General features: G+C 39.5%; 1 protein-coding gene across 5 annotated transcripts in view; it reads right to left on the bottom strand.

Annotated features, from left to right (window-relative positions):
* The window catches only part of RPS6KC1 (ribosomal protein S6 kinase, 52kDa, polypeptide 1), an 82,000-nt gene that overhangs the window by 8,602 nt on the left and 46,689 nt on the right, over positions 1 to 26,709 (bottom strand). For all 5 annotated transcript variants that reach the window (XM_010078841.1, XM_010078843.1, XM_010078842.1 and 2 more), the window contains 4 exons: positions 20,385 to 20,432; positions 19,001 to 19,133; positions 8,069 to 9,646; positions 7,708 to 7,797 (listed from right to left, as the gene is read on the bottom strand). In XM_010078841.1, coding sequence (XP_010077143.1) covers positions 7,708 to 7,797; positions 8,069 to 9,646; positions 19,001 to 19,133; positions 20,385 to 20,432 — 1,849 coding nt within the window. The remainder of the gene's footprint in view (positions 1 to 7,707; positions 7,798 to 8,068; positions 9,647 to 19,000; positions 19,134 to 20,384; positions 20,433 to 26,709) is intronic.

Genomic DNA, 26,709 nt, shown 5'->3' with positions numbered 1-26,709 from the left:
CACAGAAACACTAGTTAATATAAAAGAAGTCAGGCTTAGAGGTGGACTTAGACATTCACTGTGCGACTCAGGGCAAATCACCAAGAACAAAAACTCAGTCAAAAACTTTGTAGGATAAACTGTAACATCAAAAAAAAAAAAAAAAAAAAAGGCATCTGAAGTCAGTCTGCAAGAAAATAGGCTCTAGGTGGAAGCAGCACTTCCCCAAACACCCAAGAGCCAGGAAGGGCTTTGCACCTTCTGGAATTCAGAAGGTAACCAACCATTTAACTCTTGGATTCACAAGTATTTCAAAACCTGAGGAGGCTCCTTCCCTTACGCTGTGTTTCACGCAGAAACAGCACACCTTTGAGTATCGTTTCTGCACTGGTAAGAAAACAAGGGCACCCATCTGAAGTACCCTCAGGTGTCTGAAACCACTCAGGAGGAAATGGACTTGTCCAACATCCCAAAAACATCAGACACAATGTTTTACCCTGCTGTGGCCATTGAGATAAACAGTATTGCACGAAAAACCATTAGTGTCGCTTCAGAAATTCTATTTACCTTACACTAATTTAATTTTAAAAGCTGACTATTTTACCATATTTTAATATCTATATATGTAAAGAAGCATTTGCAGACAACCAAGTAAAATGAGTCTAAGTTAATTTACTCTAGACAGACTCAGTCAGCTAAGATATCAGAAGATAGTCACTAAATAATACATCACACAAGCAAGCTGGCCATAATGCTTTGCCTAAAATGCTTTAGCAATTTATAAAACACAGTATTGAACCATCTATAGTTAAGTATAAAAAGTTTATCATGGTCTTTAAACAATAAAGTAGTGAGGCAAGTCCAATGAACATCTGCTAAGATCAAATGGAGTATGAAAATAGGAAGTTTCATCTTAAAGGTATTCAAAAAACAAATTAATATCTATGTTCCTCTTTGGAAGAAATGTCCTCATGTTACTAAAAGAAAAAAAAATAGTAAAGGGAACTGTGTTCTTTCTTCCTTTTAGCAGCTTAAGATGGAATTACAACTTCCTCTAAAATAATCAGGTGACAAAAGAGACAAAGAAACTTTTTATTGCTCTGTTATCAAACCAAGGCAAACACTAATTAACCTTTCAGCTAGGTCCATTTTTTTTTCAAAAGGCATCATCCATACTATCTTCAAATTTTAGCCCTATCTGTAGTAATAATAATAATTATTGCAAAATTTAAAAAGAAAATAAATAAAAAACAAACACCACCACACAGGTAAATTGCGGTTTCTTCCAGAGCTAACCGGCTTTTATGTCAGCTAGACTAAAATACCACATTTTTACGAATCAACAGCTTTGGTACATCTTACTGCTTATCCTAGTTAGTCTATGAAAAACCACAAGCACATGTACTTCACCTGAAACATGTCGTGTACTTCCAACAAGCCTGAGTGCCACCCCACATCAGATTATTTTCAGAAAATACCTGATCCTCTCCCCAGACCTATGCTTTCAATTACCTACTCCAGGTTCATGACATCTCGCTACTTTGGGAGCAGTCAGTTGGCATTATTTTCTGTAGGACGCTCAGGTATCTTTGGGGAGCTGCACCACTCCAAACGGTTCCTGTCAAGTTACTCCCAGCTTCACAACACTTTTTCTGCAGCTCCAGACCTTTCCTCGTTATTCACACCAGCCATATATTTTTCATGTTTAGTCCTCTTTCCTAGTGTCAGGGCTTTTCAGATCAAGTTAGCCCATCCTTCTGTCTTCACTGCTCAAAGCTCACTCACCTGCTCTGGTTTTTCTTTTCCTTTTTAGGATTATCCTGAGACATTAATGTCACACAGAAAGCTAGGACAGTCAGAGATAAAAATCTATGAAGTCCAGTCTTACACTATAACCATGAGACCAGCCCACCCCTTGACACCTCTCAGGGTCAATGGCACTTTAATCTACCACAGTTATTTTGCTTCTTAAACAATCTACTCCAATTAAATTACTATAATACAGAACAGCAGATTTAATGAGCGCCTGCAAACTCCTACTGAAAAACACATACAGAAATAATATGCAGGTTTTCCAGCATCAAATATGTATTTGGTAAACAGAGGCAAACCATTTTTTCCTTATTCAGTAAATAAAAATTATAGCATACAGGCTAATAATAGCAACCTAGCAATTTTTATTTTCATGACATATGTTTTAGGTTATCAGCTGCACTTTGCATTTATATTTTCAATTGTCTAAGAGCAGAAGTGACATCTTCATTTGGGAGTATGAAAACCAGGTTGCAAATTGAAACATTTTGGTCTTTTTTGGAACTAAATGCTTTACCCACAAAGCCTTCTTTTTGCTTAGGTTTTGCATTGTGTACAATTAGTAGCACGTTAGATAAAACCAAATATACCATATATTTAGCACAGGCTTCTTGTGAAGGCTAGTTTGTGAAAATAAGGTTTGATTATAGCACACAGCTTACGAAAGCATCAGAATAATATGATGCACTACTGAGGGCCAGTTTCCTACTTACATCTTCTATGAAGCTAAGCTCCCTTTGGCTTTATGATCTCAACGAGCAAATCTCCAGTTTTTAGGAAACACACACTGGTGAAAGCTCAGTGTTTGAACAAGAAAGAAAAAAAACTCCAAAGGCAGCCCAGTTCCAAAATCTCCTCCTCTGAAAACACTACAGGGATGTGACAGAACATATCCCCGCTGCAGGAACAAGAACTCGGCGTGTAAATCAAATATCTCACCCACACGTCATATTTACACAACATGTTAGACCAGCAAGCCACTTCTACAACATGACACTTCACAGGTTAGATTGAAAAAGTACCTAAAAGATTTCTGAGTAAATCCTCAACTTAATCTGTTTTAGCTGAAGACAGTATTGACTAGGCTGTGGCTGTAGACAGTTTTTGTCCTTCTCACAGGTATTAAACACACTATGAAGGGGCTTTTTTTAAAAAGTTACCAGTTTGATTTTTAAAATAACGAATATCAAGAATGGAATATAATTATTACTCCATTTAAAAGGTAACAACTCTTTATATTTAAGATCACAAAGTTGGCAAAACTGACACTTAAATAACAGAAGGTGATCATTTGCATTTCAAAATTCATCTATCTTGCTTTTCCCTCAATTAGACCAAAACATGTTGATTCACAGGTTTGTGTGTGCGTGTTTGTTTCTTTTTTAAACTTATTTATAGAGCAGAATAATGGCCCCCCTGCTAGGCTGGCATTTGCTCAAGTTTCTGTCCATGTAAATTGAATCTGTTCCTGGAATTTTCCCCCCTTCAGAATACCAAGGCACATTAACCAAGAGATAAAGAGATACATTGCTGATACCATCAGCCACCGGGCAGGTGGATACTATGAGGGATTTTTTTGTTAGTTTTTGTGGGGGTTTTTGGACAAATATGCGATAAGAGTTCTCAGGGGGCATGGAGAGCAAAGGGCTGTTTAAACAGAAGTGAATCATTCCCATCTGATCTGCTAATATCTTTGTATTCAGACATCAGCTGCTCAGCACACTTTAAAACACGCAGAAAACACAATTACTAAAAAGAAGAGGAAAGTGAAAGAAAAAAACCACAAACATCACATTAGTCATCTTAACCATATTAACGCAGCAGAAGTTCTCCATTACAAGTGCTTAATTTCTTCTTTACAAGCAAACAGGTTATTCTTGGCCAAAACCCCCACAAGTTTTACTTGAAGTGGTGTTGAGTTTATAAGGGATGATTTATAATCCATCGTTTCCCTTGTGGGTTAGAGAAACAACATTTGACTTATCATAGGTGAACAGCAGAGATTTAGTTTGGCCATTAATCAAAGTATAGCACAGGCGCTACTTTTAAGCATCTGCAGATAGCTTTGTTGTTGCAGTAGCTGGTTCTGCATGATTTTTTTTTTTTTTATTGAGTAGAACTATGCAGGAGTAAAGAGAGTTACCCAGCTTTACCAACAGATTCAACAGCACTGTCACACACCACGACTCTGAGCTTGTGAGTACAATTCTTGACACGCAAATCGTTAGGAATAAACCGCATCTGCTGTCTCCAGTTCCTATGCGAAGCTGGGCACGTTAGAGCCAGCAAGTGCAACAGCAAAATGCATTAATGGCACAATGCCACCTGCTGTCACCAGCGGAGAAGTGCCACTTCTTGCAACAGATTTCACCCTGCTCTTAATCCATGCACGATATAAGATGACAACTGCTATTTCACACAAAATTCATTATCTTGCTAGCAGGGAATGGTATGCAACTTTTTCAACTATCTTTTCCCTCATCTTTTCGACATTTCTCCATTTATAATGTTTGCATTTGCTCGCTTATTTTATACATACATTGCATAATCGCTTTTCTACGTATGCATTCAATATTGCATCTCTGCTTTTTGTAGGATAGCAAGAGTGGAGCAAGTCCTTGCTATTCACCACGGGAAGGCTCTGATCACTGTTTCCGTACCAATACTACTTTCCTTCGCTTTAATACAAGGTTACAACCTGGGGTACTGAAAGCCTCAAACACAAAATCCCAGATCCAGCAAACAAGCTCCATGTAGTTGGGCCTCTGTCCTCCCCAGGGTCTGAAAAGCTTTAACATTAATATCCCTCACCCCTCCAGGAACTAGATCCCAATATATAAACTGTAGAATTTAGATTCCATGTTTTCCTTGAACCAATAAAGCCACTTTAAATTTAAATATGTCCTCAGGCACTTCACTTCTAAGCACTTCATAACTTGTCCTGTAAAGAAGTAACACCTGAAAACCTATCCATTAAAAAGATAAAATGGCTTCAAATACATTTCTATATCTTTCATGAAACTCCGCAACACAATTTCCTACTTATTTCAAATCAAAGATATCCTGCCACCTGTTCAACTTCCACATTCCTCCTCTCCTTTTCTGCCTACAAAATTTCCTCCTCAAGAATCAATGCAGAAAAAGAATTGTATCCCAAGACTCATCATCTGCTCTCCATCTTTAACACCAGACCCTGAAAGACAGTTTTGATAAAGACACCTTCCCTTTCTTGCATACTTTAAATGAGTGCATTTAAATAACAAAATATTGAAACCACATCATGTGTAAGTTATCATATCCGCATCCTATTCTATCCCAAACTCTGACGAAAACACACAGCAAGCTGAACACATGGAGAGAAAATTCTACAAGCCAAGTTTCACGGCATCCTTCAGTTAGTAAAGAAAAGGAAAGGGACGGCCAAGTACCCAGAGGAAAGGCAACACAGCACACAATACTGGAAACACCATGGAAATTCAAAACAATACAAAGACTTGCGTTGAGTCACTTTATTTCGTCACTGTGTTATTGCATGGTAAGAAACCATAAGCCCTTATTAAATTTTGTGAAGATCACTGGTTCATCTCTACAAAACTGCAGTCCTCCCTATAGCAGGAAAAAAGCAAGCTGTGAAGAACAGTTATGACCAGTTTTAAAAAGCAACTTTAAAAGAATTAAAAAACCCAAACTTGCCAATTTCTCTTAGTGCACTGAACTGAAGCACAAGTATAATTTAAAAGTCTTTATTCCGAGAAGCAGGAGCAATGCTATCATGATAAAGAGGAGACACAGGTCCAGGGACACAGCACACTCCTCAAAACAAAAAATGATCATCCAAACAAGGTTTTATTTTCCTGTAACATCAGAGCTTAAAGAAAGCCCACTAACATGATTATTTTTTTTTTTAATACGGATCAAAAGTTCTAGAGAAAGATTCACCAGCAGCAGTAGCCCTAAGCAAGCTGCTTTGGACTCAGCTGTACACCATTATTGAAGGTACAGGTATAAAATCGTTACGCAGAATAGAACAGCACTTGGCTGCAAAACAGATTTTGTACTGGTAAGTTTTACCAAGTATTACTCTCCTACGCAAAAATTAGCATGAAATAGCTGCACTAAAATAAGAGTACGCTTCGCACTAAGATCAAGCAATATGAAAGATAAGACTCAGAGCAGCATCAATTCAGCCATCTTGCATCGATCTAATATTTGCATTTGCAAATCTTCATCTTGTAGGCTCGCCAGTGACAGACACGCTAAGCGCACTGCAGCTCAGGGTAGGGCAGAGAGGGTGGAGAGGAGAGGGCAACTTCACCAAGCAAAGACTGGATGGATACCACACCTGTGCTGTGAGGTGGAAATAACGATGGTGCAGAAAACTTTATTCATGCATTTGGGGACTTCTAAATATTATTTAATCTGCTCCCTAAACACTTAATTACTGCAGGAGTTGGCTGGTTGGGGCTTAGGGGGCAAAACCAGCCTCTCTTTGGATCCTCATTAAAATACAGAAAAATTAAGCTTTGACTTTCACAGCTCATTAATGGCGACAGGGTGGGAAAAGGCTGCACTTCCATCTTTGCTACTGCTCAGCTTTGTACGAGGCTGGGTTAGGGAGGCAGGAAAACACCCCGTTCTAACACAACAGCATGCACGTTGGCAACCAGGACACGTTTCCATTTCACAACCACAAGAATTGCCAGGATTCTCAAATGCAGGAATTCCTCAATTTTCTTGTTCTTGAACAAAAGCGGGGTGAGGGTGGAATGAAGGTGTTGAGGTAAAAATCATTTCTTCCTTGCTTCTCTGTAATAAATGCTACTTCCCTTTTGACTTGCACCTGGATAGCAAAGATTTTTATTTACTATTAATCTCAAGAAGCTAGCATTCAAATCTTTGTTGAGATCCTACCACCTTTATTCACAGAGAGCATTTCCTTCCTCTACTTCAGTTGGGCGACTAAGTCACAATGTGGCATCAGGTGTTTATTCCAAGTTCTGAACTTTTCTTCCATTGCCGATAACTCTTATTCTTTGGCTACATTTTTGAGCATATTTGCAGACTCTAAGTTTGAGGACTACCTGCAATGCCTAGCCAGACCATGCACTCACCAGAAAAAGTATGTTGGCATTTCAAATTCAGAATAAAAAGGAAAAACTGAAAATCTGAATAGCCTCCCAGTAATCATTTCAAGTCTAAACGTAGGGGTTTTTTAAGCTAGCTATAAAATTTTTAAAATATGAAGTTAAGTAAAACACCTGAGTTTTTGTCTGTCACTACTATTTGATCACTATATTAGCAGAAAATAAATTGTAAAAAGAAAAAGAGGGAGGGCTCAGTTTCAAGTGCCATCCTTGCTATAAAAACCCAAGAGATATTGATTTTATCACCCTCATGACTGATGAAAGCAGTTCTAAGAAAAGAGCTCTCTAAACTATTTCAAAGCCCACTGTAGCTCACCAAAAATGTCAGCGGCATCTCTGAGCCTATTAGGGTTATATTTTTCAAACCACTATAGGTTTTTTTCCCCCCCACATGTTCTTTGCATGTATAAATTTTTGTATTTTTAAGGCTCTTGGTGTCATCTTTTCAGTCTGCCCTTTTCCTTATTTGCTCTTTTCAGTTATCAGAATGTACTCACACATAGCAAATAACTGCAAGAAAACAAAACATTGCTTAAATTTGCTTAAACAAGACATTCAACACAATTATACCTCATGGAAGTGACCTAACAAACACCACCACAGTTCAACAATAATGCAGTTATGAACCCTCTAGCTTTTTAAGACATTCAGGAAAAAGAAAAGAAAAGTCAGACATTGCATGAGCTCAGGCTCTTTGCTATAGACACTCCGTGAGAAAGCGAAAGCTGCTAATCTACTTTCCAAGTGAAACATTGTAGGTGATTGCTCTAACCTGGGGCACAGTACATTCTCTCTATGGCATCGTTGTCACAGGAATCTTCAACCTCCCTCCACCTGCTAAAATACGTTAGCTGAATGTGTCCTAAAAACAAAACGACAGGAGAAATCAAAACATTTTTGCCTTCCATTTTCTGCAGAAGTGAACTGTAATTACTCCTTTTGTAGCTAAAAACAGTATCATTAAGAATAATGGCATCATTAAGTACTAGAAGCTATTACTGGGGGTGAATTTGCTGCACTGATAATGAAGCTCTAGACAGGAAATGAAGATACTAATTACAAGATAAAACGCCTACTCAGTTAATTGGAAGCAACAGCGAATAAAAAGAAATGCATTTGCAAAAGTTCCTGACCTCTATCATTCAATAAGATGTTGTTTGGGTTCAAATCGCGGCACACAATTCCTTCTCTATGTAAAGCATCAAGGGCTACAACCATTTCAGCTGCCCATCTTTGAATGCAATCCTCTGGGATATAAAACCTGGAGGTTATCGCTAATCTTTCGTCGAGGTCCTGAAAAATTTGATGTATTTCTTTCTCCCCTGCTACTGCTATTTTGTCTTCCCTCTTTGCTGCTGTCTTTTTACTTTCAGCTGCCGGTATCAAAGCGGCGTCTGCTTCCTCTTTCCCAAAGTCTTCAGTTTGATCAGAAAACAGCAACACTGCTTCATTTCTTATCGCGTCTCCCTCCAAGCTAACATCTTGAGCACCTGAGAGCAGGTTGGAAACAAACAAACTTTCTTCTTTGCTTGCCATGTTTAAGGAGCAGTCTCCAAGCCCTCGAAACAGAGCCCCGTCTTCTGAACTACCTACCTCTTGGTCAGATGTAAAGAGGGTCCCAAGAGCTCCCTGCGTGACACCGCTTTGTCCATGTGCTTCCTTGTGGGATGGATCACCCACTTCTGGTGCCACACGGTTTGGCTCTTGATCAAATGCTTTGCATGGCTCTGCAGAATTATTTAATTGTAAGACATCAGGTGTTTCTAATAACTTCACTTCTGATATGTCCCTATCAGTTTTTGTAAACTTGGTCGGCCTTGACGCTGCTGCCTCTTCTGTTTCATCAGACATACCGGGTAAGTTTATTAGGAGATCAGGCCTTCCTTCATCAACGCTGTTTACATCATCAAAAGCAGCATCCTTAAAGGAGATAACTGGCACAGAGTCGTTTGAACCCCTGCTTACGGTGTCATGAGCTCTCACACCCATTTTGCTCTCTAGGGCATCCAAGCTTCTGTCATGATCTGGGACAGAAAACAACGGCTTCAAGGGTTCTGATTTCAGGTTATATAATTTTTCTCCAAAGTCAAGCCCTAGGAGCTCACTAGTGCTATCTTTGCTGTCTATCCTGAAGAGTTCCATGGCACTGTTCTTTGACCTAGTTAACGAGTCCACTATCCTCGTAGGGCTAGCTATTTCCGAGTGAGCATCATCAATGAAAAGCTTTCGTTCCTGAGGTGCAATCTGAGAGGTGAAGCTATCACTGCCAACAACGCTACATTTCTGTAAGCAACGTCTCTCTTTGGTATTTAGACCTTCGCTCTCCATTTTAACCACAGGTTCCTCATTTAGAGAGCCAGAATCAATTTTTTCTTGCCCATATTCATTGCATAACGTTAAATAACTAGTAGTGCACTCTTCTTCTGAGCTGGATTCTGAGTCCATCCACTTCAAACTCTCTTGGCCATCTTCTGCGTTGCTGCTGTCATCCTGAGAGCTTGGTGTCAGGCTGCTCTTCAGCGGGACCACCTTCAGCATGCCCTCCCCGTAGCTTTCTCTGGAATCAGCGCTGCTACCAATCTCTTTAGGACTTGGCGTTGGCTGCTCCAGGTAAATTTTAGTTGAACAGGATGTTCTGGGTCCAGGAATTTCAAAGCTCTCTTCAGGACTTCTGTTTAAGAACTTACTGATATAAGACCACAGTCTTCCTCCTGCAAAGAAAGAGAGAGGGGAAAAAAAAAAATCCTTAATTTCACTCAAACCAGAAATTGTTTCATTATGAAACACGCAAACACCCTCATTGTCAAAACACACCACCTCCTTATGCCCATAGAGCAAGTTGGATTTGCTACCTCAGGAGGAAATAATTACTGGGACCACAACTTGGTTTTCAAGCAGATTTGTATTAATCCATAAATATTTAAAGAGCTGCATCTGAGATTAAGCTTTTTTTTTTTTTAACTTCAGTAAAGTCTCATTTCAGAGTCTGTCTCAAGTTGCATGGTGGTGACTGCTCTCCATCTGCTGTCTCAAAAGAAAGCAAAAACTAAGGAAGATCAAATGGTTTAGTGCCCATCACCAGTTCTGCCTGTACTGAATACTTCCGTATAAGAGCTCCAAGCTCAGGAGCAACACAAGAGGAGCCAGACTAAAAACCACTAATTAACAAGTTCAGTAAGGGGAAGGGAATTACCTCATATTAGCAGGATATTTGAAGGATCAGTTTCTCTCTTTGAAGAAGTGGTTTGTTTTAGTTAAATGTGGATGTATTTCTCCCTTTAACTTCAGAACTCAAGGAAGTTTTTATGCCTTGCTGCATTACACGAGGATTTATCAACCCTCTAAGTTACATCGGCAAACCAGTTCCTTCACATCAAAGGCTCTAAGAAAGTTGCAGATCCAAAAGTAATAATTAAACTTTAAAAACACAAAAATAGGACTCTATGTTTCCAAATACTGCAAATATAAAAAAAGCTTAGAGATTACAAAACGTAATTACAAAACAAATCAAGAAGTTAGTGCGTATCTTGAATGTGCCAAAGAATCTGCCTGAAAGCTAGAAAGCCACCTTTGACAACTTATGGAAAAATGCAAGGTCAAGACATTTCAATTTAAAAGATTGTACAGAAATTCTGGCAAATGCAAGTTTTAACAAAATCTTTGTATCCAGCCCACTGGGCATCTGCAAAGTTTTGATTTTCTTTTTTTTAATTGGTTTTTATTTGGGTAAAACAGGTTTATATTTTTCCAAAATGCAGTCTTTAACAGTTATTTTTAAGCACTCTCCATATCAGGAAAAATTCCTTTAAAAAGTACAACAAAAGAAGAAAGTATTTTTTCATTGCCTAGGAACAGGTTTTATATATTCCCAGGTATATCAAAAATAATTTATCAAAGGCAGAAAAACCTTGATACTTTAAAAATGGATTTGAATAATATAATGTGGAGTTTTCTTGCTCTCCATCCCCCTGGCTAAGACAAGACTTGTTTTTGAAGGGGAAAAAAAGTCATCTCACTGGTTGTGGTGAAACTAAGTGTATTAAAAATACTAAGAGGGAATTCTAACAGCTTGAGTCCAGTGGCAAAAATGCCAATTTAGATCTATTAATCCGCATGGTTTCTGCCATAAGCCACAAATGGATGTAGTAGGTCAGAATGACCCTTGCCACCTTCTAGAAGACAATGAGAAAGGATGCTGTCCTGGTTTTAGCTGGGACAGAGTTAACTTTCTTCACAGTAGGCAGTGTGAGGCTGTGTTTGGGTTTGTGCTGAGGAGAAGCTGATCACACACTGATGGTCAGAGCTGCTGCCAGGACAGTCAAGGACTGTTCAGCATCTCTGCTGTGCCCGTGTCTGCAGGGGCAGGAAAAGCTGGGAAGGAACACAGCCCCAGTTCCTAGACTAGGATTTGACCCTAGGTTTAGGATTGAGACCCAAACTGGCCAGTAGTCTATTCCATATCATGCACGGCATGCCCAGTATGGAAGTTCTCTCTCTTGCTTGGGGTTGTCTCCCTCCAGGTCACCCCTCTCTCAGGGTCATTTCAGTCTCTGACACTTGGGCTTTTATCTCCATTCTGGGATTGTGGCTTTGGGACTCCCCCTGCTGAGCCTTGGTCATCAGGTGGTGAGCATTGTCATTGTCTATCACTCATTGGCATATATTACTATTAGCGTTATTATTCTTTTCAACATTATTGTAGTTCAGTTGTTAAATTGTTCTTATCTCAACCCACGAGTCTCTTTTCCCTTTACCCCTCATCCCCGGGAGGGGGGAAGGTGAGCGAGCAATGCTGTGGTGTTTGGCTGCCAGCCAGGACCGAAACTACGACAGATGCCAGGTAAATGAACAGGAGCACATGGAAGCAACGCTCCTAAAGACAGGAACAGGAACTGCGGTACTGACCACCGAACTGCACCAGCACTTTAAACACTTACCCAAAGATGCATTCAGAATACCTACACGAGTGCCATGCCTCAGCAGCGAGACACGTCACCAGTCACTCCCAGCAAAGGCGGCTGCCTCCCTGGACAGCACCTTACTCTGAGCTTGCCCGGATGTGAGCAACCCATCGCCCTGCCTTGGTGGGACTGAGGGCCCTGGTCCTACCAGAAGGGCCTGACCAGCAGGAGTTCTGTGCAGGCTCTTTAAGATGGAGCTGCCTTAAATACGATGTGCTCCACAGCTGTTTCGCAGGGCAAATGCAGAGCCAGGGCACTGCCCTGCCTTCCAAGCCCTGCAGCTTGCACAGGACTTCAGAATTACTGGTTATAAACTGATTTGGTAAAAATAAAAGTTGTTCATCCCATAATCACCCATTTTTTTCTAATTTTACATTTTTACATTTATCCACGCTTTCAATATGGAATGGCTGGGAAAAAATAGCAGAAAACAGAATGAGAGAAAAACCATTTTTTTACATACGTGTGAAAGACTTTCTCCTTTTTTCCACACTTTCATCCATGACAAAAGCAGCAACACAAAAGTTTAATTTTACCCCAATATTCCAATGGAGCCATTAATTTTTATTAAAAATTTAAATTATTTTAAGTAAACGGTGCTTGCAAAACAGCTTTACTGAGTTTATTAAGTAGGCATGGAATTATTCTGGGTCATTTCTCAACAATAAAATCTCATTTGACAACCACGCCCCTGCTGCACTGAATAAAACACAGTCTCCCCACCCCACCTGCCTTATATTAATTAGTACAAGCAAATGCTAAATATTTCCAACTTCATATTACTAGTTTTTATCTCAGTACTGCTTCACTAATTTCTTACGAAAACACAAATCTCAGGTTCCAAAGGGCGTTCACAGACCAGGACCCAAGAAGACCCACGGGACATTTCTGCAGCTTTGTAGAGGGCCCGGCACAACAGCACTTCAGCCTCCAGGCACAGCTTTAACGCAAATATTAGCACCATCAGTCCCTCCGCGGACGCAAGTAGTGAGAAAAGGTCTTTCTAATGGAGGCCTGGGTTGAGCTTTGACCCAGGAACACAGAAAGCTCAAAACCTTAGATTTCTGTGATCTATGACACTTTTTTCCTGTGTCATTACTGGACACCAGGTGTGCTTTTACATGTGACACCTGAACAGCTCTCACTGACCTAAATGTTTTGTACCCCTGTATTAAGGTAAGAAGGGGCTGGGCTGCCCGACAGTATGAAAAGTGCAAGAATTTTCCTTGCACAACTTCCCTTTTCACCTATAGACATGTCAAGCTGCTCTTGGGATGACTTGTCTTCTACTCCCTTTGCCCCGCTTCATGCCAGCAGCCTCAACTAGATCTTAGCCTCTAACAAAGTCTTACTGTAGCTCAAGAAAGGAGAAGACCCAAAAAGGATTAAGGAAGGGAAACAGACATGTCGAGATCAATCCTTTAAAAAGCCCACAGAAAAACCATCACAAGAGTCAAGAGCTTCAGGCTATGTTTTCTAAAATGTTCCATTTCAAATGCTCTCAGCAAACCTAAAATATGCAAAAGACAAAAAATATCTCTTCATCCTCACAGGATTCAGGAATTCACCACTGTTCACCAGTGAAAAAAGAAAGAACTGCAACAGTGACTCATCTACTATTAGGACGTGTTATTATCTTACCTTTTTAAGAAAGAAGTTGCTCATTAATAATCACTTGGACTTAGAAATCACAGTGGAAATTACCACTTACTGCAACTCCAATTTAGAGTTAAATGCAAGTAACTACCAAAAAAATGTATTATATCCAAATATGTTTACATACAAATATTTCAAGACTGGCCTCCTGGTCAAGTGGAAATACGTAAATAAATGCTACTCAATAATTGGGTTCTATAGTGAAAAACAACAATTTTGTCCCTTTCTGAAAATGTCCAATCCAGGGTCAAACAAGAGTGATATTTGTATCTGGGTATATAATTATGCCTTTATGAATGACATACTAATAATCTTCCCCCCTCTCCCCATGTGTTGTGTAAGATCAAGAAAACCCATTAGCAAGCCATGCTAATACAGTATCAGGAATCTATAAAAACTAAAATTACAGAAATCAATCCAAACAAGTAAGCTTCAATCATTGTCAAATAGTCTAACACACTAAATAACTATAAAAGCTACCATTTTAAGATAAAGTTTCAGTGTTTAATACCATTTCAGAAGTACACTATTAACACAACTAATTATTAAGATTATTTTCTTTTACCACAAATTGACTCTACAATCAGTCTAGCTCCCACTTTCTGGTTTATTAGCCCATGAAAATCACCAAGCTCTACATTTTCTACAGGTATTTAGTGTAAACTTACTTATTAGATGTGCCTTATTTAATCACATTTCCAGCACTCTGGAGATTATACCTCTGCTTCAAGAGGCAGAATCTAAAAAGTTAGTGTCCAAAGTAATCAAGAGGAAATTTCAGCATAAAGTGACCAAGTGATGAAGCTAGCTAGGAATCTTGTTAGGTCCATAATTTTTGATGTTCTTTCAAACATTCATACAGTTTTCTGTGTTTAATAGCACTTGACACAGGAACACCAAAGAGAAGATGATGTAGAGACTATACAGCATATATCAGAGGGTAAAAGGAAACCTAACAGATCAGCAAATTTAGTCTCCTAACGATGTGTTTGTTCTAGCTGACAAAAAAAAAATCATGACCTGTTGGATTTTTCCTCACCCAGTTCACAGACACTTACCATTTCAGCTTCACGTCCTGCAAGACTGGCTTCTAAATAATCCTGACGGGATATGGAGGAAAAAACAGAGACTGAAAGACATCTGGTTGAACTATTCTCCAAAACCTGGCCAAGCTCTCCACATCACTGCATAAGAATTTGTTTATGGCCAGGAGTACCAATCGTAAGTCATGCACCTCGTGTGAATTCACATTGTTCCTTACTGGAAAAAGAACAACCTTATGGTTTTCTTAGAATCACTGTGCTCCTTTTCAATAAAGGCATGCCTACTGGTAAACTTCATCATGTTAATATACAACGACTACATAAAATTACACTTGTACAGTTTCTAGGCCAAAAGGGAGACAGACATGTAGGCACTACCATGACACAGTAATAGTGTGTCACAGCATCCCAATGCAGCCACAGTGGGGTTGCAGCACACACACGAACTGGAAGCTAATCTCCAACCTCAGCTCTAACGTGACAGTAGTTACAACCACCAGAGTCTCAGATATACGGCTGCTGCCACTGCTGCTGGTGAATGTCTTCTACAAAGTTTGCTAGTTTAGGCAAAGTTCCCACTTCCCGATGCATTTTCAGCAAAAGCTACTCTTTCAAAGCAGCCTCCTGAAAAAGTCACTTGCCAAGGACCTTTCCTAGATTTTCCAATTACTGTTGAATATATACAGGTAGTACCACCTCCTTTCCTAATGACAAATCCTCAGCTCCACAAGCCAGAATGCTACTGTGTTGCTGTCTATCAATTCCTGCGTGCAGCAAACCTCTTCAGCATGAAGTTTCTTGAGTGCTCTCCAGACTGATAGGAACTCCAGCTTGTTTATGCTTAAAGAGATTTGACAGCTTCTAACAGCCACTTAAACTCTGATGTCCCGTGGAAGCCCCCCAGCCTATTTCTGAAGCATCTGTTTCTAAAATTTCTGGAGGTAGTAGTGCCAAGAAGTGAGGCCTTATTAACATCAGATTGGCTCTCCACCACACTAGAATTTGCCAAGTGCTTTCCAACAAAGCTACAAGATAACTTTATGGACTTTCATGCTTCTGAGACACTCCTGAAGCCTCCATCTATGACCATGAGAAAAGCCTGTAAGAGAACCCAAGACCCCACTCACCAACTCTGAGCATGTAATGGCATCATGATTCGTCAAAAGAAAAAAAAAAAAAAAAAGAGAAAAGTCTTCATCTTGAGCAAGAGCCTGTGGTCAAGCCTGCAAAATTCCATACAAAAGCCAATAGTGCTGTACTTAATACAGCTAAAATTTACTAAGAACAGCAAATAGCAAGCTGCTTAGCAAATACATAATGTCTACACATAACACTAAAACCTCCTCTGAATTTGCTATCAAGCCATTGCCCACTTAAATTAATATTTTGCCCTTGAACTTCCTGATGGTGTAGCTCAAATACTTAACATAATCAATCACCACCACTTATAAATCTGACTGGCAGAACCTTCTTTCCTATTGGAATAGAACTACTTGGCGTATGAACGTTAAGAGCATTCATAAAGTCATGGAATAAAATTTCATAGACTATCATTTTAAAAGTACTCTCTCCTAGAAAATTTTATCCTTTTCCAAAATTAAGTACAAGCACTTCTCTAGTTATATTTGGTCTGAGATGGATGAAATTTTAAGATAGCTTTATCTATTGGGATTCCTGATATTATCACCCCTGTAATTTAAAGGATGAGGTCTACTAACATAAGACCAACGTGCTCAAGACCATCATCAGGGGTGAGCAAGACTAGTCCCTGCATACAGTACCAGCATAACTTTAGCCCTATTTTTATTCATATTTTATTCATGTACAGATAGAAAACGAAGCTGTTCTTCTGGATCCTGTTCCCGCACCAGCCTCCTGGGCAAGGTGAAAGGATGACGTGCACAGGCCATGCAGTTCTAGAAGTAACACAAAATTATTGCCCCAGTTAGGGTTTTGGGATCAGGCCCTACATCTGCAACAGGCTTTTTACATGCACTTTTGGGCAATTTACTAACCACTTCGTACCCCAGCTATCCCTCCTGAGAACAGAAAATATCACTCCTTTTCCTCTCCCTTTACCTGTTGAGCCCAGTCAGTAAATTCATGAAAGTGGGGGACTATCCTTAAAGAAATGAATCTTGTTAATTCCCTGATAATCAGGGAAAAGTCCTTCTAGCACATCATAATTTTTGAATGGTTTGCAAACAAGGATAGAGGTGAATCTACTTCCAAACTACTTGCTGCCTTATTAGAAAATGAGAGAAAACTTTATGCAGTTTAGAACTTATACCCACAAGGGTCCAAGTCAAGTGAACCCATGTAACGTGTTACCAACAACAGCCCTCACCCACATCAAAATCCCTTCTGGTCCTCACAGCTCTCCCATTCCTCCCCAGCACAGCCTACCAGTCCTCCGTCCTCTCTGCAATGCTCCCCAGTTCCTCCCACACTCCCTAGCCTGTTCCCCTTCAGCCCTCTCCCTGGAGAAAGCACTCATCTCACCAGCACCTCCTCTCCCAACTCCACCTCAAAATAACCCCCCTGCTTCCCATGGCTCCTACTTGCATGGCTTTGACCCACAGCTGGGAGTGGCTGCCTGTGAGGATGCCCAACAGACACCACCTTCGCTGCTGGCAGATCAAACAAATGTCGTGGGGTGCTGCACAAGGCTGTGTGTTGCACAAACCTCATTTAGAAGGCACTTCGTAAATTAAAAAACCTTCCCCCATAGACCTCAAAACACGTTACAGCCAGTGTTGGTAAGAGGAGGCACTTCGTAAATTAAAAAACCTTCCCCGATAGACCTCAAAACACGTTACAGCCAGCGTTGGTAAGAGCAAGACATTCAGGCCAAGCACATTTCTCTAAATTTGTGACCATGTCAAAGATGACCAGGAGAGAGTCATTCTTTTATAAGGACAACACCCCATCCATCCCAAATGTTAAGCTGAGGTTTCTGTTCGTAAATGAAAGAGCTTTGATCATGCAATGTCTCCATTTTTCTCACCATTGTCACAATAAAATTTCCATTTCATTTCCAGATTATCTTTGTCAACTGGTCACGTCAAGCCTCCCTTAAAATTTTTGTTCTCTCTATCTGACCACTACTCCCCACAAATCCCACAACTTCTTCACCCAGTTTCCCATCTCTCTTGAGAATGAATGCCCTTCCTGAAGAGAAGAGAAAAACTGGAGGTCTTCAGAAATTGCAGAAATATTAGGAACAGGTTTTTTAAATTATTATTTTATCCTATCTCTAATCCTTTTATTATGATAGCATTAAGGGTATCTGACAAGGGTTAGGTTTTTGCTTGCTTTGGGTTTTTTTTTTTTTAAATATTATTTCTCCAAACAAAATGTACCAGCTTATGCGAGATTGCAGATAAAGTGAGAGTCTCCAAGTTATTCTGCTGAATTACACAGACTTTAGGAACAGTAGCACTGTACAGAGCAACACTGTAAACCCTCAAGATCACCATCAGGCAGTCCTGCAATGTGAGGCCTTTCTTCACGCACCACTGCTCGTGGTAAATTGTCACACGTGGCCTCATGTGACAAATTGTTCATGAAAAAGCAAAAATCTAAGTTATTGGGAAAAAAAGAAATAATATTCAATGTAATCAAATTATTTTCTCAATCAGTTAGCTTAGTTCCTTCACATCATCCATTCTGACTGATTCATTAACATTTCCTAAAAAAGAGCACTATTAGCAACCCCAAAATTTATATTCTGCACTCATTCTAAACAAATATGGGTAATTACATTTAGGGAATATTTAAATCCAGGTGTTAGACAAAAAAAATCAAAATGCAATTATTTTGTGCCACCTGTTCCCTGTACATTTAACAGGAATTTTATAAATAGTTTGAAGGCACAACTCTGTGGTTCTGCTTTGAACTCCTGTCTGATGCCACTAGCTATTTTCTTAAAAATCCTGATCAGAATAACTATGCAATATTAACCAATAGGCAAATATTCATGTTTTTTAGCAGGGAGTTAGTAAATTCTTGTGTAAATTCTTGTCATTTTAACTATAAGACAGTAAAACAATTTACTAGCCAAAGACTTTATCTCTGAGAGATGACTGTAAATACTGCACAGTTGTTGCAGCCAAAGCACTCACTCTCCTGTAGAAAATAAACAGTTGGAAGCTTTCAATATTGCTACAATTCAAGTAACCCATCAGGATTTGAGGCCGTTTGAAACAGGAATCAGATCCACCGCGGAACAACAGGGAGAAAGGAGGGGCAGAACGGGAGTGAGGTGTCTGACGTGACATCTCTCAGGCACACTAAAAATATCATAATTAGATTTATAAGAGATTAATTTGACAATTAAATGTATCACTGATTAAAACATAAACCTTTGATGCTTTTCAGCAATATACTCAAACGAGAGACAAACCTTCTGCATGCTGTAACACGAGAAAGACAGACTCCTCGGAGATGATGTACTTGTGCAGACACACCATGTTGGGCACACAGCGGGGGATGATGGTCGTTCTGCTCCTGCTGTACTCACTACTTTTCCTTAGACCCTGACAGAGAACAAAAAGGTCAGTTGTACCCTCAGTTGCCTTTGGAGCCTGCTGTGCTCTGTGTTTATCAACCAAACTAATCTATCCGAGTTACTCTGGGCTTCAGAGAAACCACTCATCTGCTGCTCTATGCCCCTCGGTCCCCCGAGGCTGTGCTGATGGCATCTGGCGCATTTCCAGAGAACAGAAGATGGCACAAAGCTGCCATTAAAATCAATTACATGGGTCAATGTTTTTATTAGAATCTCTCTCAAACTAAGTCATCAGGATGACACTCAGTTATTTCCCTGTGACCTTTTTTTAAAATTTTATTTTTGTGTGTGACCAAAAGACACTATTAAAAAAAAAAATCAATTCAAGTTCCAAAGACAAAAGAATGCCTTAGACTTACAGGTAATCCTCGCATTTCCATTGTACTTTACTAAAGACTACAACCACCACAACAAAAAGGAAAGGAAAGGATTAGTCTCCTTGAGAGGTAATGATTTTTGGGAGGAAGCACAGAGTTGAAGTTGCCAGAAGTGAAAAAATTGATGTGGGAGGGAGAAAGGGAGGGGAGAGAGAAAGAGGGGAAAAAAAAAATATGTCAATAGTGTGACCTATTACAATACTGATAAACATAAGCAGTTAAATGGGAAATTCAATGTTACCCTATTTGCCCATAGACAAAGTTAGGTTCTAGCAGACAATATTCACAAATAATCCTTTCTGAGGAACAAATGGGCTTTCCGTACCCTGCATGTACTTAAGACAAACAATTTCAAAGGCCAGATGCACAAAGTCAAGGCAGGGTTATAAGCCAGACCTGAAGTTACAAAATATTAACAACAAATTAGAGCTCCATGTTTGGGACAGTTTTTTCAGCCCTTCCTCCCATCAGCAGTGAAACTGATGTCAAGGAGAGCCTGAAATAATATTGGCCACAATAACCATACTTATACTAAACTAATTCTCAGCATCACAGCATATTGGGATCTTGATCTGAGCACTTTCTGAAACACAAGAGAGCAATGTGAAAAAATTTATTCTGACCAATTAACTGCTTGTTAATTCAATCATTAAACTCAGTTTTCACAGCCTGTTGATGTAAAACATGCGAAAGCAACTATTGCTGTAAAAAAAATGCAAAAGCAGTTTTTAATAAGACCACTCGTCCATTTCATCCAGAATCCACTTTGGCCAGTATCATATTCTTTAGCTAAGGGAAGAGCAAACACAAAGTTTAGAGAAGTAATAAAAGACTTTACTCACCTTCAGTATAAAAGTCTCCTGTGTTCTAGTGTCCATTACAAGCAAAACCTAAGCAAAAAGTATTCAAATATTTAAGATCCACATGAGTTAACAAAACATGGCTCTTAAATCTAATGCTAAACATTCTTACAAAGGAAAGTATATAAGTAATGATTTAAAAAATTCAAGCCCTGCAGTATACATTTGATAACCAATCTTTTTCTAGGAAAGAAATATGATTGATGGTACAAATCTCTCGAGAACCACCAGAATGTCACCTGACTCCCAATCAGCTGATGTAAAGAAGAAATCCTAACTTGGCCAGAGAAATAACCAGTATTTTCTAATTACAGCAATCATCTAGCAGAACCCAATTCATAGAAATGCAATGGTAGCAACAAAATGAAGCACAAAAAGTAACCTTCACATAGCATTACCTTCCTCTGTCACTTCTCTTAAATCCTCACTGTACCTACCTTTTTTTGAAGGGTGGCTAAATAGCTTCTTTCTAGGAAGCTAAACTAAAAACTGGCCACACATATGCACAGGACAAGAAAATAAATGTTTTACCAACTGCATAGTCACCGCTGTCTCCTTCCTCCACTGTCATTTCTGTTTTGCAGCACTCATAAGCCACAACAGAAGTGGCTGTGAGGAAGTCCCTTTGTGCCACTGTAAACTAGTATTAAGGTAACAACAACAACAAAAAAAGATTTATTTAACAGTGAATGGGTTCGCCAGAGAGAGAACACCTACAGCTGCAGAGAGCATCTTTATTAGGAATGCATCACCTCTGCTGAAAGAGCTTTAAACACAGCACAGCAATGAGAGAAGTACTAAATGTCTTCTCTCTTAGCAAGGGTGTTGAAAACAAAACAAACAAAAAAATATCTGTGCATATGTAGATTTGGGAAACAGCATCTTTAGGGAGCTGGAGCTCTCCACATCTCCATTTTCAAATCACCCTGCTCAGGAATGAATCCTTTTCAAGAACACAGACGTACTTGAAAAGCACCAGCTGCAAGACAGCCACACGAGCAGCACAAGCACAAGCCCAACACTCCTCTAGGAACAAGAACAAGAGTGTGCACCCACTATTTCCAATAGACACTGTAAACTTCCAGTATAAATACTCTCACACAGTTATACCAAAACATTTAGGCTGCAAAATCAAACACCCAAAGGGCTGCAAATGCCAGCACTAGGGTTACCAGACTTTGAGTTCAATAGACAAGACACAGAAACTCCAAGTCAACTGACAAGATGCAGCAAAGACTAAACCAGCTTGCATCAAAAAAGACTTCTCGCAGAGGAATGACACATCAGGAGCAACTGTGAAACTGGTTTTTTTTTTTCCTCCTTGCTTAACCAAAAGGCATACAATTAAAATTAAAAAAAAAAAAAACCACAAACAAACAATAAAGACAACCAAAAGAACAAGAGAAGAATAAAAGCCACTTGACAAGAGATGCCAAAAGAAGGTAAAAACAGTTCAGAAACAACTATGTGTTCACAGTCACTTTCCTTCTTCTTGTCCCAAGTTTGTTTGTAACTAGACACTGTTCACATTGAGGCAATAAATATGAGAACATATGTGATTTTTTTTTTTGAAATGTGCCCTTTGACTGTCAATATCTCCCAAACAGGTGTTGGCTAAATGATTATAAATTGGCCTCTGGATACACCTCTTCAACTGAGCCATACAGGACTGGCGATAATATAATTAGACCTCAAAACATCAGGCTGGTGAATGCTTTCCATCTGTTTGGCAATAATGTTTAGTTAACAATAGTCTTTAAAAGAAGCACCTTCAACTTCAGTTCTTAAAGTTATTTATAGGGCCATTCTTAACACACCAGCACTCTTGCTAACAAGAGCTTTAGCCACTTGGAAATTATTAGCCGTACAGCTGTATGCGAAAAGGAATGGCAGCATTTAACATCTGTATCTCTCCAGATTTACAAGCATCAACCTCATTTAAAGTCATTTCTTAATGAACAGTTCCGTGGTCTGTATTAATATTATAGTTGCACGCACAAAGATCATAAGGAGCCAAACATTTTTTTAATACCAACAGTAGGCCAATCAGTAATGAAGCTGTCAGCATAAAGGACAGAATAATAGCTTCTTTAACCCTCAAACAGGATGTGTTCATTTGTAGAGTAGAAGACACCAATTTAAAAACTGCTCATGGGTTTGCTCACCTTTATAAAGACAAAAATCTAATTTGGTACTAATTTGATACAATTGTCTTTCCAATAAAAGGCTCCTAAAGCCATCTTTTATTCCATGATAAAACAACTGCTATAACTAAAACTGTCATGAAATAATTACCTTTGATAGCATACCTTATTGCACAAATACAATTAATGTATTCCTCCCTTTCATTTTTCACACTTGCTTATCAGCACTGTATTAGCATATGGTGTAACAGAAGAGATTACCGAGCCCTCACCCTATAGGACGACATATAGAATGACTGCAGACAACGGGTCCCTTTAGGGCTAGCTTCATCTGTTATATTACAACATCAAAATGAAAGTAGCAGCTACAGTTTTATAACAGTAATAACAACAAATATTATTTGTGTGCCTCTGAAGTTAACTACCTAGATGGACTAACCAGCTTCTTTCTTCTTCCTTCCCATCAAGCATCATACCTTCCCCCAGTGATGATCACCTACAACTCCACTTCCCTTTGTGGCAAATTATTTCGTTGCTGATTCAATATTGACCTTTCTACAAGACTCTTTACTTCACAAGGAACTCCAAGAGGCCCAGGAAGAACCACGAAAGTAACTTTAGAAATTCACCTAGTGATGCTCCATCTGGCCCCAGCAGACTACATGGGCCCAAACCAAAAATCTCCTTCGAGGGGAGGCACCCTGCACACATATCACAAAAAGCTGGTTTAACCACATTCACCCAAATAATTAAAGGACTGCATGAAGGAATACATCACCAACAGAAACCTGACATTTCAGGAAGGGATAAGACCAGGAAAGAGACTGTCACAAGTATATTTGCTTGACTTTTTATCCCGTGTCCAGAGCGGAGAAAGGTGAGCAAGCTGTTAGAGCATCACCAGGCAGCTGCAGAACTGCCTAACAGTCAGTGACACAAATGCCAACGTATTCTCCTCACCTCAGACTTTACTGCCAATTTCTGGATAGCAGGGCTATCCCAAAAAGTCTTTCCCGTTTGCATTCCTTCACGCTCCTCCCCTATTGCAAAACTTCTTCAGCAATTCTTTTTCTATGATTTTTTTTTTTTTTTTACAATGCAAAGTGACAATGGCACAAAACAGGACTCCACAGAGCATTCCCTACTGCATAACCCGGTCCTTCTCCAGAGCACTCACACAGAGATGCTCGTGTTAGACCAGGCTGTTCCTTGCCTGCCTGAGCTGATGGAGGAACCTGTTTCACCGATGATGACTGCTGTGCAACTTGTAATATTTAATACCTCCTAACAATGAGCTGTCAGCTGCAACATTCAGCATCCTATCTCAGAGGGGAGGGAGAAAAATGCACAGCAGGGCATTCCGGGGCACTGAGCAACGAGACTGTGACACAAAAGGAGACAAGGCAAAATCCTATTTGTATTACTAATGTACGAACAGAGTGAAGGTCTACGTATCACGCTGGCTTCTGCAGCACTGTTGCTTACTCATTCTTTCCCTGTTTTTCTGCATTGATGACACAACTTCAACATGGCCAGAAACACCGACAGGCAAGCAGCAATTGCCACAAATAATATACAACGTAAATAAGTGTATTCAGCAGTGCAGACATCCCTATTTTGTACAAGCACTTGGGCTCCCAGACACATCACAAAACACAAGTGAACGCAGCAGCGTCGCATGGCAGCATCTCAGTAAAGTGGCAGATAGCAATAACCCGCCGTGATGCCAAATAGGATTTTCTACTTGTGATTTTTACTTTTTTTTCTAAGTCAAGGGTTAATTCTGATGCTGACAGCAGCTACTTAAAAAAATTAGCTTCTTAGATTTGATTTACAGTGTATCCAAGAGCTTAGTGGAAAATAAATTAAATTCAATTCAATATAGTAGGTACAATTAATTGGAGAAAAATAAAATAAAACCTGCCTGGTAAATAACCATAGTCTGGCTTTAAGAAAACAGTTCATTTTAGGATCCTTTAAATGCACAGAAATTAGCAAATGTTTCAGTATGCTAATTTTTTTAATTAAAAGATATTTCTGCAGTAAAAGCTCTTTCATATGCACTACTGATTCTTCATCAAACGTTAAGTTTCCAACTTAACACCAGTATAGCCGGTGGCAGCCTGAAGGTTTACCATCTGCTGCCACCCAAAGTCACAGTGGCCACCTTCAGAACATATGCATCAAAGCCCTGAGATAAGAGACTGAAGGAATACTGCAGAAGTCAGCGTAAGGGGAATCACAAACCCAGAGGCAAGCAACAGGCAAGTCACCAGGAAAAAAGAATGTGGTGAACCATTAGTCACCCCACCAAGCACCCAACCAAGGTCGCGGGGGACAACACTGGAAGAGCTAAGGACTGCTCTGAATGCACTGCTCTCCTGCGGGTGGCCTTAATGTAGATGCAGTCCTCTATCACACTGCAGACGTTTGCTTCCTCAATTCCCCTTTTTTCTGGTTTTTGGTTGGGTTTTTTTTCCCCCCCTCCCTTCCTTACACCCAGTATCTAATATTGATTTTTTTTTTCCAGACTCCACACTTTCAGGATGTGGCACAGAACAGACTTGTGCTTATTTACTTGAGCAGGTTTAAACACTGATCAAAATAAACACCTCAAAACATTTGCTTACAAAAATGTGGCTTTAAGTTCACTAACATGGGTTGAAAAATAGCTCGGGCTGATGGAAGAAAATGGAATAGGATCTCTTACTGCAGTACCAGATACCTGAAGGGTTTTGAAGACACACCAGAGCTAAGGGATTACTTTAAAACCAGCTCCATTTTGTTCTACACTGAAAACACATCACGTAATAACATCACCAGTGGGCTATCTACTAATTCTGGTCCTTACCTCTCAAACAAACACACTCTTGTCATAGGATAGATTCTCTAGCAAAAGTCCTACAAACTCAAAAATGTATCCGATGATCACCTAGGACTTTTCTCCTTGCATTTACCTCACCAGTTGGAAAATCCCATTACAAGGTAGCGACAGACAACCAGGAACAAGACAAGTTGGTCACCAGATCCCAACAAGAATACTTGGGACTTCAAGAAAACCTTATCAGAGGCTGGCGCACAGCTGGGCATCATGCTCAGGGCACGTTTGTGGTGATGAGGCAGAAGCAGGCATGCAATTCCCCCCGCTCTCCTCAGCTGTGCCGGCTGTCAAAGCTACCAGGATTAAAAGATCTACTTAACACAGATTTATTCTTGTCACTTTTCAGATTACACCAACCGGACTCTTGCTCGTCTCCCTCTGTCGTTATAAAAGGAGATTACATTTGGCTAATATGTATGAAAAATGTGATTACTGCTTATCCTTGTACCTGTGCAATATGAATTATCTTCAGTTTGCAATTATTCCTCCTTTCAAACCATTATTCTAAGGAACTTACAGCTCGTATGTTGTATGACTTGCAATAATCGCGTACTTAAAAGACAAACTGTGCAGCTTTCAATAATGCAAATGCTAAGAAAGCAGCATATATTGAAATTCAAGTTTTTAAATACTTTTAGTTGGTCAGTAACAAAGAGGAAAGTCCACTTTCTTAGAGCAAACTAAAAACTGGCCAATAAATGACAAATTGTGAAATATTAACCGAGAAAACATATCTTGCTGCTTATACTGGAGAATACAATATGAAATGTCACTAGCCAGAGAAACTGCGAAGAGTAATTACTAAGCAACTTGGTAATATTTAGGAAGACAAACTTAACTTCAATTTAAAAGAAAACATCTCTATAAATTATTTCTTTCTGGCAGCCAGAAGATACACATAGTTCAGGCTGCGCCGGAATATTCAATAATTTGATATCTATTTTATAATGGGAAGAGCAAAAGCTGTGTTACTTTACTCAATCTTAGGACAGTTTTATGTCAGATGAAAGAAAACACTCACTGAAGTCAAAAGAAATTTTAGTGAGACAAACAAGAAAGAAGCCAGAGAGACTAAGGGTTGTAACAACAAAACACTCAGAATTGTTCAGACTAGCATAAACGGATAAATGGAAAGACTTTGGGAAAACAAGTGGCAGGTGTTTGAGGACAAGGAAGAAAGAACAGAACTCTTTCTAGCTGGGAAGAGAGATCAGGTTTTAAAGCTGAGCAAGCTTTGTTATTGGGGCTTCAAACCTGACTGTAGCTTAGGAATAATCCTGCA

The sequence above is a fragment of the Pterocles gutturalis genome, unplaced genomic scaffold (assembly GCF_000699245.1).
Source record: "Pterocles gutturalis isolate BGI_N339 unplaced genomic scaffold, ASM69924v1 scaffold16733, whole genome shotgun sequence".
Lineage (NCBI taxonomy): Eukaryota > Metazoa > Chordata > Aves > Pterocliformes > Pteroclidae > Pterocles > Pterocles gutturalis.
The sequence above is the reverse complement of the archived record's forward strand: the minus strand, read 5'-3'. Positions and strand labels throughout refer to the sequence as shown.